Source organism: Sebastes fasciatus, chromosome 6 (assembly GCF_043250625.1).
Source record: "Sebastes fasciatus isolate fSebFas1 chromosome 6, fSebFas1.pri, whole genome shotgun sequence".
Classification (NCBI taxonomy): Eukaryota; Metazoa; Chordata; class Actinopteri; order Perciformes; family Sebastidae; genus Sebastes; species Sebastes fasciatus.
The window spans coordinates 13,097,978-13,110,875 of NC_133800.1; the positions used below are offsets into that span (position 1 = coordinate 13,097,978).

Below are 12,898 nucleotides of genomic sequence, written 5' to 3' on the forward strand. Positions count from 1 at the left end.
TCAGCCATTGCAAAAAGCAGTGACGTAGGTTTCCAGAGTAAGCTAATCAATAATGTTATTAATATTGTGAACACTAGCACTAGCTGAGTCAAAGTTAGCAGTGCTAAGTTTGGAAATAACTGAAAGGGTTTGTTTGGATTTTTTGAAGTTGTGTTGTAACTATACTCCGGCATTCTGTGAGGTAAAATGACTGTTTTGTGCATTGAGTCTGGTCAGGTCTTGAGGACCGCAATATAAAGGCTTCAGTTACTGTCGGAACGGTCTGCAAACGGGCCGTCTGACGGCGAGGTAAAGCGGCTGTGGACAGGAGCAGCAGAAAAACGTATTTTAGCCTCCTAAAAAAACAATATCAGTTTAAATGTACGCTATACAGTATTTAGAATATTTTCACAGCGTTACCTTGCCATCAGACAGCCCTTTCCGAAGGGGGACTGAAGCTGTTATATCGCAGTCTTCGAGACCAGACCAGACTCCATTCACAAAAACAGTAATTTTACTTTGAGGAACACAGGAGTGCTGGTACAGTATATTGCTGCATCCACAGGTTAGTTTGTTTGTTTTATTGTGTGACTTTCCGATCCAAACTAACGTGGCGTCCACAGCAGTACATTGCTTAGCTTCTGTGCCAGTACTCCTGTCTGCTGCTCAACTGGGAGCATGCTGACCGCCGTATAAGTTACTTTATGTGACGTTATTACACTGACTATAAGGCTGTATATATACTCTAGATGTAGCAGGGTCATCATGCAGAAACCTACCACGTCAGGTCACGTGGGAAAAAAGGTTTTAGACGGGCTTGGGAAAATGGTATTTTCACAGTAGAACATACATACTTTGACCAAAATTTGAATGTTCGGAATTGAAAACATAAGCAACACCACTGGGAAGCTACAGAATGATATAAAAACCTACAAAATAATGGTTCCGCCCTTTAAGATTTGCCTTTTTTGTCTCTGATTGTAAAGGTTTTGTGTTGCATATTCAACACCAATTAAGCTTACATACTGTATAGTACAGGAGAGGATTAAGAAATTAGCTCTGGCTCATCTAAAAGGTAGTTTAGAGTCACTGCATCTGAATGAGCCTCCAAGATGACTGTGTTCTGAAAACATGAAAATGTGATATGTTAAGAAGAAAATTAGCTTGGATATTTTCCAAACTATGTGATGGATTTGTGCATATACTTGTGAGTGATATCACCACAAACCAATCTCTATTTCTTCTGAAGTCTTTTATACTGATGCATTATGTTATGCTGATTATAGTGCTGCTTTTTATTGGGGGCAAAGTTGCCCAATAATGCAATTGGCGATCAATTGACTGTATTCCCGCTGCGCTCAGTCTTGATTTAGACTGAGTTAATTTTCTTTTTCTGATCATCCCTCCAGTTAATTAAATTGCAAGGAGACAGAATGTCAGAGACCAGGCCAACAACAACTCCCTACTGTAGCTTTGCCTATTTGGCTGGCACTGATCTTATTGACTGAAGCTTCTTTTGCGACAAGTGAGCAGCTTTTCAACTCACTGGAATATAACTTAAAGTGAATTAGCATATTGACACTCTGGAATAGTCAAGTCTAATAAAATAGAAAAACAATCCAGAACGTCATGCAACTATTTCAACTCTGACACTGAATTCATTAATTTAATAAGTATAATTACGTTTGCCATTTCTTTTTACCTACCTACTACTTACCCCCAGCTTACTTCAACAATATTTCTACCATAGCCTACTTTTTATGTCAAAAAAGTCACCAAAGCACACCACTATCTTATTAGCCGGTAAATAACACACATACAATCTATTTTTGGTGGCTTCCAGCTACAGAATCAGTCACTGTACTTTCATTATGACACTTGAGCATAAAACCAGTATGCTTATTTGATTTGTTGAAAATCCATGACCTGCCTTATGGAGAAATCACCAATTCAACTCACCTCTAGCTGGTGAGATCTGGGGTTTTTAGGGTCACACAGGGAGGTGTTAATCCTGTGGTTGTGTTTGACACAGCGCTGAGTTGTGTTCTGGGGCATGGGGAACGTCTGTCGCACCAGCGTCAGCCGACCGATCGACTTCAAGACTAACTCCTGCAAGTCGTAGTCTGTGATCTCCTGAGAGGGGGGAAAGAGGAGGAGGGTGGTGAAAGGGATAGGAGGAGGAATGAGCAGGGTTCAGAGAAGGAGTGAATAGGGAGGGAATAATAACAGAGTGAGGAGAAAATCAATATCAACAACTCCATCATTTATTGTTGCAGAAGACCTACAGCCAATATTTTTGACAAGAAAAATACAAAAAACAGCAACAACAACAAAAACTTGGTTGGACACCACTCCATAAACGTCCCTGTAAAATTAAATGTCTCTAACTCCTCCTTTTTTAAGTTTTTTAGATCTTGTTTTATATGCTCTACTTTTCCCATTATCACCACACTGAGCAGTGAAAAACCACCGTCTACATCATCTGCAAAAACAGTTATTAGACACAGCAGATGGAAGGAGGGAGAGAGGAGAGTAAAAAGCGTGTTTGTGTGTGCTTGTTTTGTGCATACATGTGTGTTTGCACGTACTCTGCATGCCCTTGCAAAACCTTGAGGGAGGAATCATTGCTAATTTTAGCCCTAGGACACAATCTCTCTCCTTCTCTCCATCCATGGATCTCCATTCATCCTCTGCGAGTGCACGGGGTCGTGTGGTGACGAGATGAGAACTGACGTTTATCGTCCCTGGTGGTGGTAACACCGCCACCAACCGAGACAGCCTTTGCTGTCTTTGTGTATGTGCGTGGTGATTATCTGTGTTTGTGTGTGCTCGAGTGCGTCTTGTGTGCAAAGGCCAGTTTCTGTGTGAATCTGTGTGTATGTGTGCATATGTTTTTAGGAGATTGTTTTTAAGCCTCCCGATCACGCAAAACTCCTTTGATTCTGTTTCATTTGCACATGGCAGCCCGCTTGACAGGATGGATGCGACTCTGCCTGCAGACCACCCACATACATAAATAAGCCATCACGCATACTTTATAGTAGTAAAGGGTAATATTATAGGTACCACCGGTTCATTGACTAATCTCAATGGATTTCATTTGAATGTAATTAACGTTCATTAAGGCTGGTGAGTCCTCTTGGGATGTGATCAATGGTGATTAGGGGTAGTATTATACAGGCTTCATTGGTATAGCTGTACTCATCTGCATTCATTAGGGTGATATATGGCCCTCGCTCCATTTGCACAAATATGCATTTGCTTCTGACATCAAATTGATGCTGTTTCGAATGTTAAAAATACACATATTTCCTCTTTTTCTTGAAATACAGTGAGTAAACAGAGTTCTGGATCTACAATTGATTATAATTATTTTTTAAAAATAGATAAAAACAGAAGAAAGAAATATTTGTACCGTAAAGAAGAACTGAAATAATTTAACAGGTTTAACCTTGTATGAATGCCTTGTGCTCTGAGGTACCTACTTTCTTAACAGTACAAGTAAGGAGTCTATTTGCTGGCTTTTGGGGGTAAAACGTGGCAAAAATCCCAAACAGTTGCTTACATAAAACCCCTGAAGGGAACTGAATTACAAAGCCAACAAAAAAAAGATGCATGACAGAGAGAAAATGCTGAAAATTGCTAAAAAGGCAGATCTGTTGGCCAAAAGAGAATTAAGATTCACAGCGGGCAGTCAAGGGCATGCAAAGAAACATCGGCGGGCAAGAATTACCCAGAGTGCCCCACTCAAAGGGTCACACTCAAACAAATATAGATGCACCAATGCACAGGAATACAAACACACACAGACACGCTGAAACTTAAAAGGAAAAAGATCATTTTGAGATTTGTCCTCTCAACAGGCGTGTCCGTCTTTCTTCCTTTGGCACGTTCAATTTGCCAGTTCGTCTCTGTCTCTCTGGGGACAAACTTAACCAACACCCAGTGTGACTTTCGGCGGTGGCGTGCTCTAAAAGCTGTTAGCCTCTTAACAGTTAAGACTGAATAAATGTGACACGTAACCATACACACACACACATACTGACATGAGTGCCACACACGAATCACACATGCTCTCGAGTGTAGCACATCAACACACACACGGGGTCCTGGGAGGAAGAAGGTATACTGGTGCAGAGTTCACCTCATATTATAAAAATGCTCCTTTTTCGTGTTTCGTGTTCACATACTGTAACTTCTTTGAGGCCACTTACTGTAAACCTTTCATGGGCTTCTTCAATCTATACATTAAAATATGACCAAAATACATAATATGTAGTGCTGTACGATTATGGCCAAAATGATAATCACGATTATTTTGATCAATATATAAAAAATCTAATATTTAAAATTTCCATTTAAATAAGCAGAGCGCTGCTTTCACTTCAATGTTGTGCTAAATTCCAACTGTCAAAAAATTTAATTTAATTATTTGACCTTATTATTGTCATCTATAGTGGTTATTTATATAAAAAGACACAATTCTAAATGATAAGGAAATAAATTATTTATTTTATTGATAAAAAAAATAATCTTGGAATTAGTAGTTCTAATTCTATATTATAAGCTGCTTAGAGCTAGTGTTAGGAAGTTAAACAGGTTATATTTCTCTCTCTAATATCGATTTTATATTGCTCGAAATTGTTAATTTAATTGTGGGAAGCCAAAATCGTGATCCCGGTTAATATACGATATGAACTCTCGGGTTTAGTTTGGTTTAGTATAATCTGGTTTATAAAAAGTAAACCTAAAACAAATCATTTATTCAACCTTTAAAACCAGCATGCAACGATCACGGCTGTTTGACTTACTTACAGCTTGAGAAAATCTATCACACTCCCTAAGCATCATATCCACCTAGTTTTCAATGACATATTCAATCGTTCAGTCCTATGAAAGCATTTGAGCAAAGGTAGCATTATTGTTAATCCATTCTCGTCAATCAAAATCTCCCTTCAAGCTGAACAATCACTTACAAAATCATTTAGTCCTGAGGATGGTTTAGTGCCCCCCAAATATGTGCACCAAGTCCAACTACCTGTAACCAAAAGCTTTGGGTAAGTTGTAACCCCCAAAACGCCCTGCAGCTCATATATGGAGTGAATCACGAGTTGTTTACTCCATAAACTTCAAGTTTTAGTCTGCAGACACCCCCGTCAACCTCAACCCATCCCCTTTCTCCCTTTCTCTCTATTCCCCTTAGGGCCCCAAATCCTCATCTTTAGTGTTTTACTTGAAGATGAGAGTGAAAAGCAAAAATCCCTCATCCTCAATTGTTCTTGGTACTTCTTCCCTGACCCCTATACTTTGTTCTCCGCCCTTTCTCCCTTTCTCCCCCCTAACCCCTCCGTCTCCCTCCGTCTCCCCTAGAGACACCAAATCCTTCTCTCTCTCTCTTTATCTGCAGATGAGGGGAACAAAAGCTGGTTTTATTTATTCTTCAACACTTTCTGCTCCTCCTACTCCTCTTCTCACCCTCGCAGCTCCTTCCCATTCTCCCCTTTTCTATGAGAACACCAAATCCTTCTGTTTTGCTTGTATTCAGAGGTTCAAAGTTGTGAAAAACAAAACAAATCTGGAAAAAGCATCTTGTTTCGTTTGGCCTCTCTTCTCTCTCCAACACCTTTGGCAATTTCCCACAACAGCCCCTAAATGTCTTTGATTCTTCTTTGTCACCCTCTCCTTTCTGTACTTTCCCCTCAATATTTTAGGACTTTCAATGGTCTCACTAAAATGGAAGGAGCCTCCGTCTGCATTTTCTCTACAACCGTTCATCCGATCAACTTCTCACCTATATAGGTGTATTGCTGTCGTGTGGTGAGTTACTAAGATGACCCAAACGCAGAGTACAAGCAGGACAGGAAGATTTTTAAATAAAAGCGAGCTTTAATTCAGCTGACAAACTCCAGAACTAACAAAACAAGGAGGGGAACAAAGTACAAATGAAAACACACCAAAAACAAACTGAGAACAAAAACAAAAAAACTACAAACCAGAGGGTGCGAGAGTCACGGGCAGGAGGAACACTAGGAACACTAGGAACACTAGGAACACGGAGGAACACTAGGAACACGGAGGACAAGGGACTGGGAAGACAAGTACGAACCAACAAGGACAGAGGGGAAACACAGGCTTAAATAACAGACAAGATTACACACAGGTGAAACAAATCAGGGCGGGGCAGACAATCAACCAAAAGGCGGGAAAACAGACAAAGGAAGGAAGTAAACCCAGACAAGACACAGGAGGAGTGAATCACCAAAATAAAACAGGAAACACCGGAAATACATACAAATAAACCACATCAAAACCCACAACAGTTCACAACAACAAGCTGGCACAGCCAGAACACAACAATTGCTGAGGACCTAAGGAAGTGCAGTGTCGAATGCAAGCTCTTGAGATCTACGAGGCATATTTATTAATGGTGCATTATGTATTAACTGTGTATTGAGAGGGGACCCGTATTAACTGTTACACCACCGAACAGCATGCTGGGTACAGCTCGCTTTCTGTCAATGTTGCGGCGAAATGACACATATACCCTAGCATTGCTAGGGGATGCAACTATGTCATGGCAGGTGTATTGCTCAGGACCCAAGGAAGTGCAGTGTCGAGTGTGAAGTTGTTTGAAAGAGCGGTTCTCGAGAAAGCTGCAAGCAGCAATATGGGAGGCCAAACAATCGGCCCGTTCAGGACAGGCACGTTTTGAACCAGCACTGCACTAGTGTCCTTAAACACAAAAATGTAACAAAGGGGCCCGAAGGAAAGAGAGGCTAGAATGATGGGAGTTGCACAGAGTGGAACACTTCCTGAACGACAAAGGGAAAGAACCTGATGATGGTGTGAGTTGTATATGTGTCCAAAGGTGATTCTTGGCCAGACATTATGAAACAATGCAAACACGTGAAATGTTAAATACAAGTTAACGAGGGAGAACCATTGACACAAGTGCATGCAGTGAAACAGTATAGTGCAGTGGTGATGGACTATGTAGAAAATAATATATATCTCTCTGTCATGGCTGTCAAAAAAAACTGTTTTCAAAGGAACTGCGAGAGCAAATGGAAGACAAAGTTGTGATCAAAATGTTTCTGATTCAGATCCTTCGACCATGCAGGGACATCTGGATAGGAGAAATGCTTTAAAAAAGACACAAAACATATCCAACAGCTCCAGGAGAGCCGCTGAGCAACAACAGTCTTAGATGGCTGCAGTCATACTGGGCAACTTCCAGCTGTGCACAGAGTGCGCACAACTGTTAACTCGTTCTCCCCCTGTAAGTAATGTAGCAATAAATAAGAAGGGTCTTTAGCTTAGCTAAGTCTGCAGCTTATAATTACTGTCATTTTGTATCTTCAGCATGTTTCCAAGAACAATGAATGACACTGACCACCGAGCATTTCTGGAGAGTACAATGGGTTTTGAGAGGGCTTCATAAAGGATTGTAGAACGGTCTTAAACCGCAGAAGACCATATAATCCTTCAATCATATTCAAAGCATGAAAATCCCCCAAATCTCAGTTACATGGCTTTGGATATCAGGCAGTGATATGTTAAGAGCCAAATTGACAGAAAAGCCTAATCTTGTCTCATCTCATTACCATTCACTTGTTCCCTTGAGAGACAAAAAGGCAGAAATGACTGGAGAGAAAGAAAATAATGAAGAAAACGGCAATAGAGAAGATCAAGATTGATAGCATGAGAGAAAATGAAAGCCCATGAAGAGATTCAGAGTGAGTAAGGTCAATGGTGGAGTTATCCTCCAAACTTAAGAGAAAGACAGAAAAAGAGAAGCCACGAGTGTCCCTTATTATTTCTGCTCCTCCTCATCTTCATCCCCCCAGCCTGAGCAGAACGAAGGAGATAGGGAGAGGAAGGATGATCAATTATGAACTGTGAACTCCCCCTCAGTGGGGCTGTCTGACTGCTGGCTGTAGATAAAGCAGAGTTATGACAACCATACAGTACCCCCTCATCCATAATAAACCACAGGGAGGGAGAGCATTTTTACACATAGGAATATTCATTCTCCAAAGAACCAGTACTAGAGGACATTACGTATCACGTGATATTGTAGCCGCTCATCCATTTTAAACAATCCGCTAGAGGACTCCACAAAGCCTATAGTGGGAATATTGTGTCTACTGTATATTTGAACTAAATTTGAATCTTGATAAACAGAATCAGAGGCTTTTATTCAAATTATTTGAGGGGATTTTTGATTTTAGATTGAAAGATGCAACCAGAGAGATACAGGAAAAGGGAAAGATGGAGCCCCATCAAGCATGACTTCCTCATGAATGCCTTAACCGGCTTAGCATAAACATACATTCATAATCTAACTTCTTGCACTTGTTTTTTTTCTATAAACATCCCATTGTTCAATTTGTCCAGAACCACAGCTAGTTTGCAATGATGCTGATGCATATTTTTAGCTACGAGCAAATTAGACTGAAAAACTTAGTTATGAGTCGGCTATAAATTTTGATATGCCTGAATGAAATGATTATTATCTTTGGGGAAACTGGGGAAAAACATAATGTGAAATATTTTACAGTATGTGCACAGGTTTAGCTCTTCACTCAGATCTTAATCAGAACAATGCAGTAATGACAGTTTGTGGTTGTTTGGTATCACTTAAGAAAAGTACATATCGTGATAACAGATTTCAGAAAGTTCACGGTAGTACTTTTTGCTAGTGTAAACTGGTAAAATTATATAACTTTATCTAATTTAACTTCACTCCTTTAAAGGTTCTCTATACGATAAACCCGAGAGCCGTTTGGCAGCTTACTAAAGTAACTAAACTAAAGTCCCCCTCCAGACATGTTTTAAAGCAGGGGTCTCCAACCTTTTTTCCTCTGATAGTTAATTTGACAAAATGAAAGTGGCTGAGAGCTACACATAGCGCCACCAAGTTGTATACATGGCCAACAGCAGACATAATTTCTGTCTTACTTTCATGGTCCTTTAATAACATTGCAGCCACCGCAGTAATCGCTTCTATTACAATCCCGCCATAGGGGAAGGGCTTTTTGTTTCGTTATGATGTGCGCCACTAAAAGAAGCCTCTCCTGCAGTGTTGGCCTTCTTCGTCAGTTTGGTAAAAAGAGACTGTCGTCTTTGAAGCGTTGTTTTCAGCTCCTTTACCTTCTCCGTTCGTAAACTGCTGCCAGCCGGAAAGTCCCATGAAAAGTTGCCGTGGACTTTGGTGAAGTGGCGCTCGACGTTACGTCTTTTACCGACTGACATGCTTGCACCGCAAAAGGGACACACACATTTGTCATTACCAATTCCTCATTAAAATAGTATATTTTTTGCTTTTTATTGGCCTGGCTATTTTCTGCGGTCATTGTCAAATCTGGTGTACGCTTGCTGGTCTGCACACATTCCTAATGTTACTGCGTCGCTAATGTCATGAAATTTGAAAGCAGCGTGCAATGTCTGTGAATTTGATTGGATAGACATTTAAACTGGTTTATAATGTGACTTTGAGTTATCAAATTTATGTCCATATTCTTGTAACCTTTAGTGAGCCACTCAGACACAGGTAGTGAGCTACTGGTAGCTCACAAGCTACTTGTTGGAGACCCCTGTTTTAAAGCATATAAAAATACCCTGCTATGATTAGTATTTCGTTTAACATGGTTTTCCCATTAAAAAAGTAAAACAAAAAAACAACAACAAAAAAAAAACCTCAAAAGGCGGTGGTAGTACATCTACTCTTTCTCCCACATTGAGAAATTCTGGATCTGGCCTCGCCTCACCCACCACTGCTCGCGCTAGGTTGAGCAGTGCGCATCAAGATGGCAGCACGGTGCTCCGCAACCAGCTCACAATCTGTAGCGAGTTTCAGTGTCTGGTCTATTTTCTTAGTCAGAGGAAACATCGCAGAGATTCAGCCATACATGTTTGACTCAGATGAGAAGTCTGTTGTGCACCAAAATCGGCGACTAGCAGACATTTCAGAATGGTAAATGTGGTTAGCATCTTTTATTTGTTTATGTTGTTTGTTAGCTTGTCACAGGCAGTGGCTGACACCTCATTAGTAGTTGTGAAACATACAATAATATCTAGTGGGATTTTTTGGTGGATAGTGGAAGGGAGCTCCAGGGTCCAGTTTATATCCAAAAAAGGCACACTCTCCCATGCTCGCTGTCAAGTTTTTCACTATGCTAATGCAAACTCTAGCTCTCTGTACTGACAAGTCTGCTCTGCGCTGGAGGTTTCAGGCTTCTTTGCCAGTTGTTGTGTCGAAGACTGTTTCACTATTCCTTTTTTTGACAGGAGTACTTTTGAATCTCAGATTTCAGGGAAGAGTACATACATCTCCCGCTTCAGTAGAGGAATGTGAAAACACTGGTAACAAACTTTGCACAGATACAAGTCAGTATAGTCACGGTCAGACATTTTAGCGACATAAACATTAGAAAAAAACATTTTTGAGTGGAAGGGATCTTTAAGCTCTCTTTACTCCACCATCACTCTCCTCTTCTTCATTCATTTCTGGACATCTGTTGTTTCTTCCACCTAAATCTCCTCTCTTTTCCTTCTCCTCTTCATTGCCCATGTATTCACCTCTGCTTTTACAATTCTCTCGCCTCTCAAAACTATTTTGGCAAAATAACCTATAATCCTACTTAAAAATATTATGGTGAAAGCAGTTGGGCTGAATATCAGTGACTAACTATCTAATTTTAGTTGGCTAAATTAGCAGTGTTTTTTTTTTGCCATGTTTGCATGAACAGCTCATCCAGCTATCACAAATATAGCCTATATCTCAATTAAGCAACTTAGGTAGCATTTGAAGAAGATATACAGTATGTTGGGTAATGAAATGTGGGTGGCAGTATCTGAACAGCAACTGGAATGTCTACATTTTCAGAAAGTGCCAAAGCGTGTGTGCAGACAGCACGAGAGGAAAGAGATGTAGGAGGATTTAGCCTTTCTGTCCTGCCGACGACCCAATCTGAATCTGGTCTCCTCCCATCATACTCACCGGGTTAGACTGGTTCTCGCTGTATTTTAAATGACAATTTAAATTGTGGCGTGCCATTTGGCTGAGAAGCAAGAGAGCGTGAGACAGAGTCTGACAGCATCATGCCGAAAGCATGAGAGTTGTCAACACTTTAGTGTAACAGGGCTGAAGTACTGTATGTGTCAAAACTTGTGGACATTTGAAACTGTGAGAGTAAAGTACTAATTGATCTCACTTAATAACATTAGCACTACCAGCTTCTACTGTCCCACAGAGATTTTTGCTCCCTGAGGAGTGGTCAGTTGCCAACAACTCTCTTTCTGCAATGAGCCAACTACAAGTGATAACCAGACTGTGTCGCATGGTAGCCACAAGCCAATCGACATACTGTTTTAAAAAATCTAAGGGGCGCTTTCATAAGCCATAGTCCATTTTGCTAGTCCGAATCAGAGTTAAATTGATACTTTTGGTTCGTTTTCTATTTAATCTGTTCAGTTTCAAAGTGCACAAATCAAAAAATTGCTGAGGGGCGTGTACAAAGGAGAAAATTTATCTTTTTCGTCTTCTTCGACTTTGATGCTGTCAAATTTCTTTCACTTTGACTCGGCACTGATCGACTGCACACAAATCCCTTCTCCTCCAGTTTATGACTTTGTAAACGTCACTGTTATTGTGGACTTTATGTAGCATATTCTGCATGTTCTCTTCGGCCCAAATGTCAAGCAAACATCGGACTTCAGAAGAATTCATGTTAACCTGTCGTTTACCTCCGTCCATCTCAACAAATGCTCGCACACGCAGCCTGCGATTTGGTTCGCTTGGAAACGGACCGAGACCTGCTCTCGCAAGTGGCCTCGGTCTGGTTGTTTTGGTCTGCAAAAGAGTATGGTTACTGCGTTCACAACTGCCAAAACGAACTGCGCCAGAGTTTGATTTAAATGGATTAAATGTTGGCTTGTGAAAGCAACCTAAAACAACTAAAAGCTTTTGTCACCAGTCTTGCAGTACCTGCGAATGTGTGAAGTTAAAAAACCTCATATGATTTATGAAAGAAACAGAAATATGCAGACGGTGCTATTCACATCTGCTGGTTTTAATTTTGAACTACAATAACAGTAAGGAAACATACTTCAGTGATATTGTGCCGTTGCTAAAACATAAACAACTGTGGGAGCATTGGCCTGCCAGACTGCATTTCACCATTGATTTCTCAAAGGCAGCAGGTACAAAGTGTTACAGGCTGCATGCTGCTAGACATGCACGCAGGCTGCTGAATGACATGTTAAGCCTCCCAGACAGCTAAGCAAAGAACTGGCTGCTGCGCAGAGGCCTGAAGAGTGTGAGAGAATACCAGATGCTTGACAGGATGCAAAGCAGTCTATTAGACAGCTAGATGTGAATTCAGCCTACCAGGCAGCCGAGTACATGATAGACTGCTCAGTAGGCTGCTTGACACTGCCATCTGCCTGTGTACGAAGACAGTCTGCCAGGAAAGAGTAAGACCACAGAGGTTTTTTTTTTTAAGTGAGCAGTAAAGTCTCTAGTGTTACATTATGAAATGCGCATTTATTTCAATTAGCAGAGGAGACACATTGAAGTGGCACAACAGTCCTTCTATGAAGCCAGTAACTAATACAGAGTGGTTGTTTTGAACAGATTTATCCACATTTTTACCTCTGAGGAACCTGCCATCTTCATTAGAGTGCAGGGGCGAGTCTCATTCATTCCCCTCACTCCCTGGAAGCATTAGCATTTGAGAAAATGCAAAAAATAATAATACTGTGAGGTTGTCTGAGGCATTTGTGGGGATTGTGACAATGTTACTGCGGCCTCTCATCCATATCAAATAGGAAAAAATAAAAACCCTCATGTAACAACACTAAGATTCTAAAAGTGAACATCAGAAAATAATGATTGGCTCTCCCTGCAGCCTTAATG

At 40.7% G+C, this 12,898-nt stretch overlaps 1 protein-coding gene across 6 annotated transcripts in view; it reads right to left on the bottom strand.

Annotated features, from left to right (window-relative positions):
* The window catches only part of grid2 (glutamate receptor, ionotropic, delta 2), a 564,677-nt gene that overhangs the window by 186,554 nt on the left and 365,225 nt on the right, over positions 1-12,898 (bottom strand). For all 6 annotated transcript variants that reach the window (XR_012594250.1, XR_012594251.1, XM_074637696.1 and 3 more), the window contains exon 6: positions 1,939-2,112. Coding sequence is in view for 4 of the 6 variants with exons in the window: in XM_074637696.1 (XP_074493797.1) it covers positions 1,939-2,112 (174 nt within the window). In the remaining 2 variants the exon portion in view is untranslated. The remainder of the gene's footprint in view (positions 1-1,938; positions 2,113-12,898) is intronic.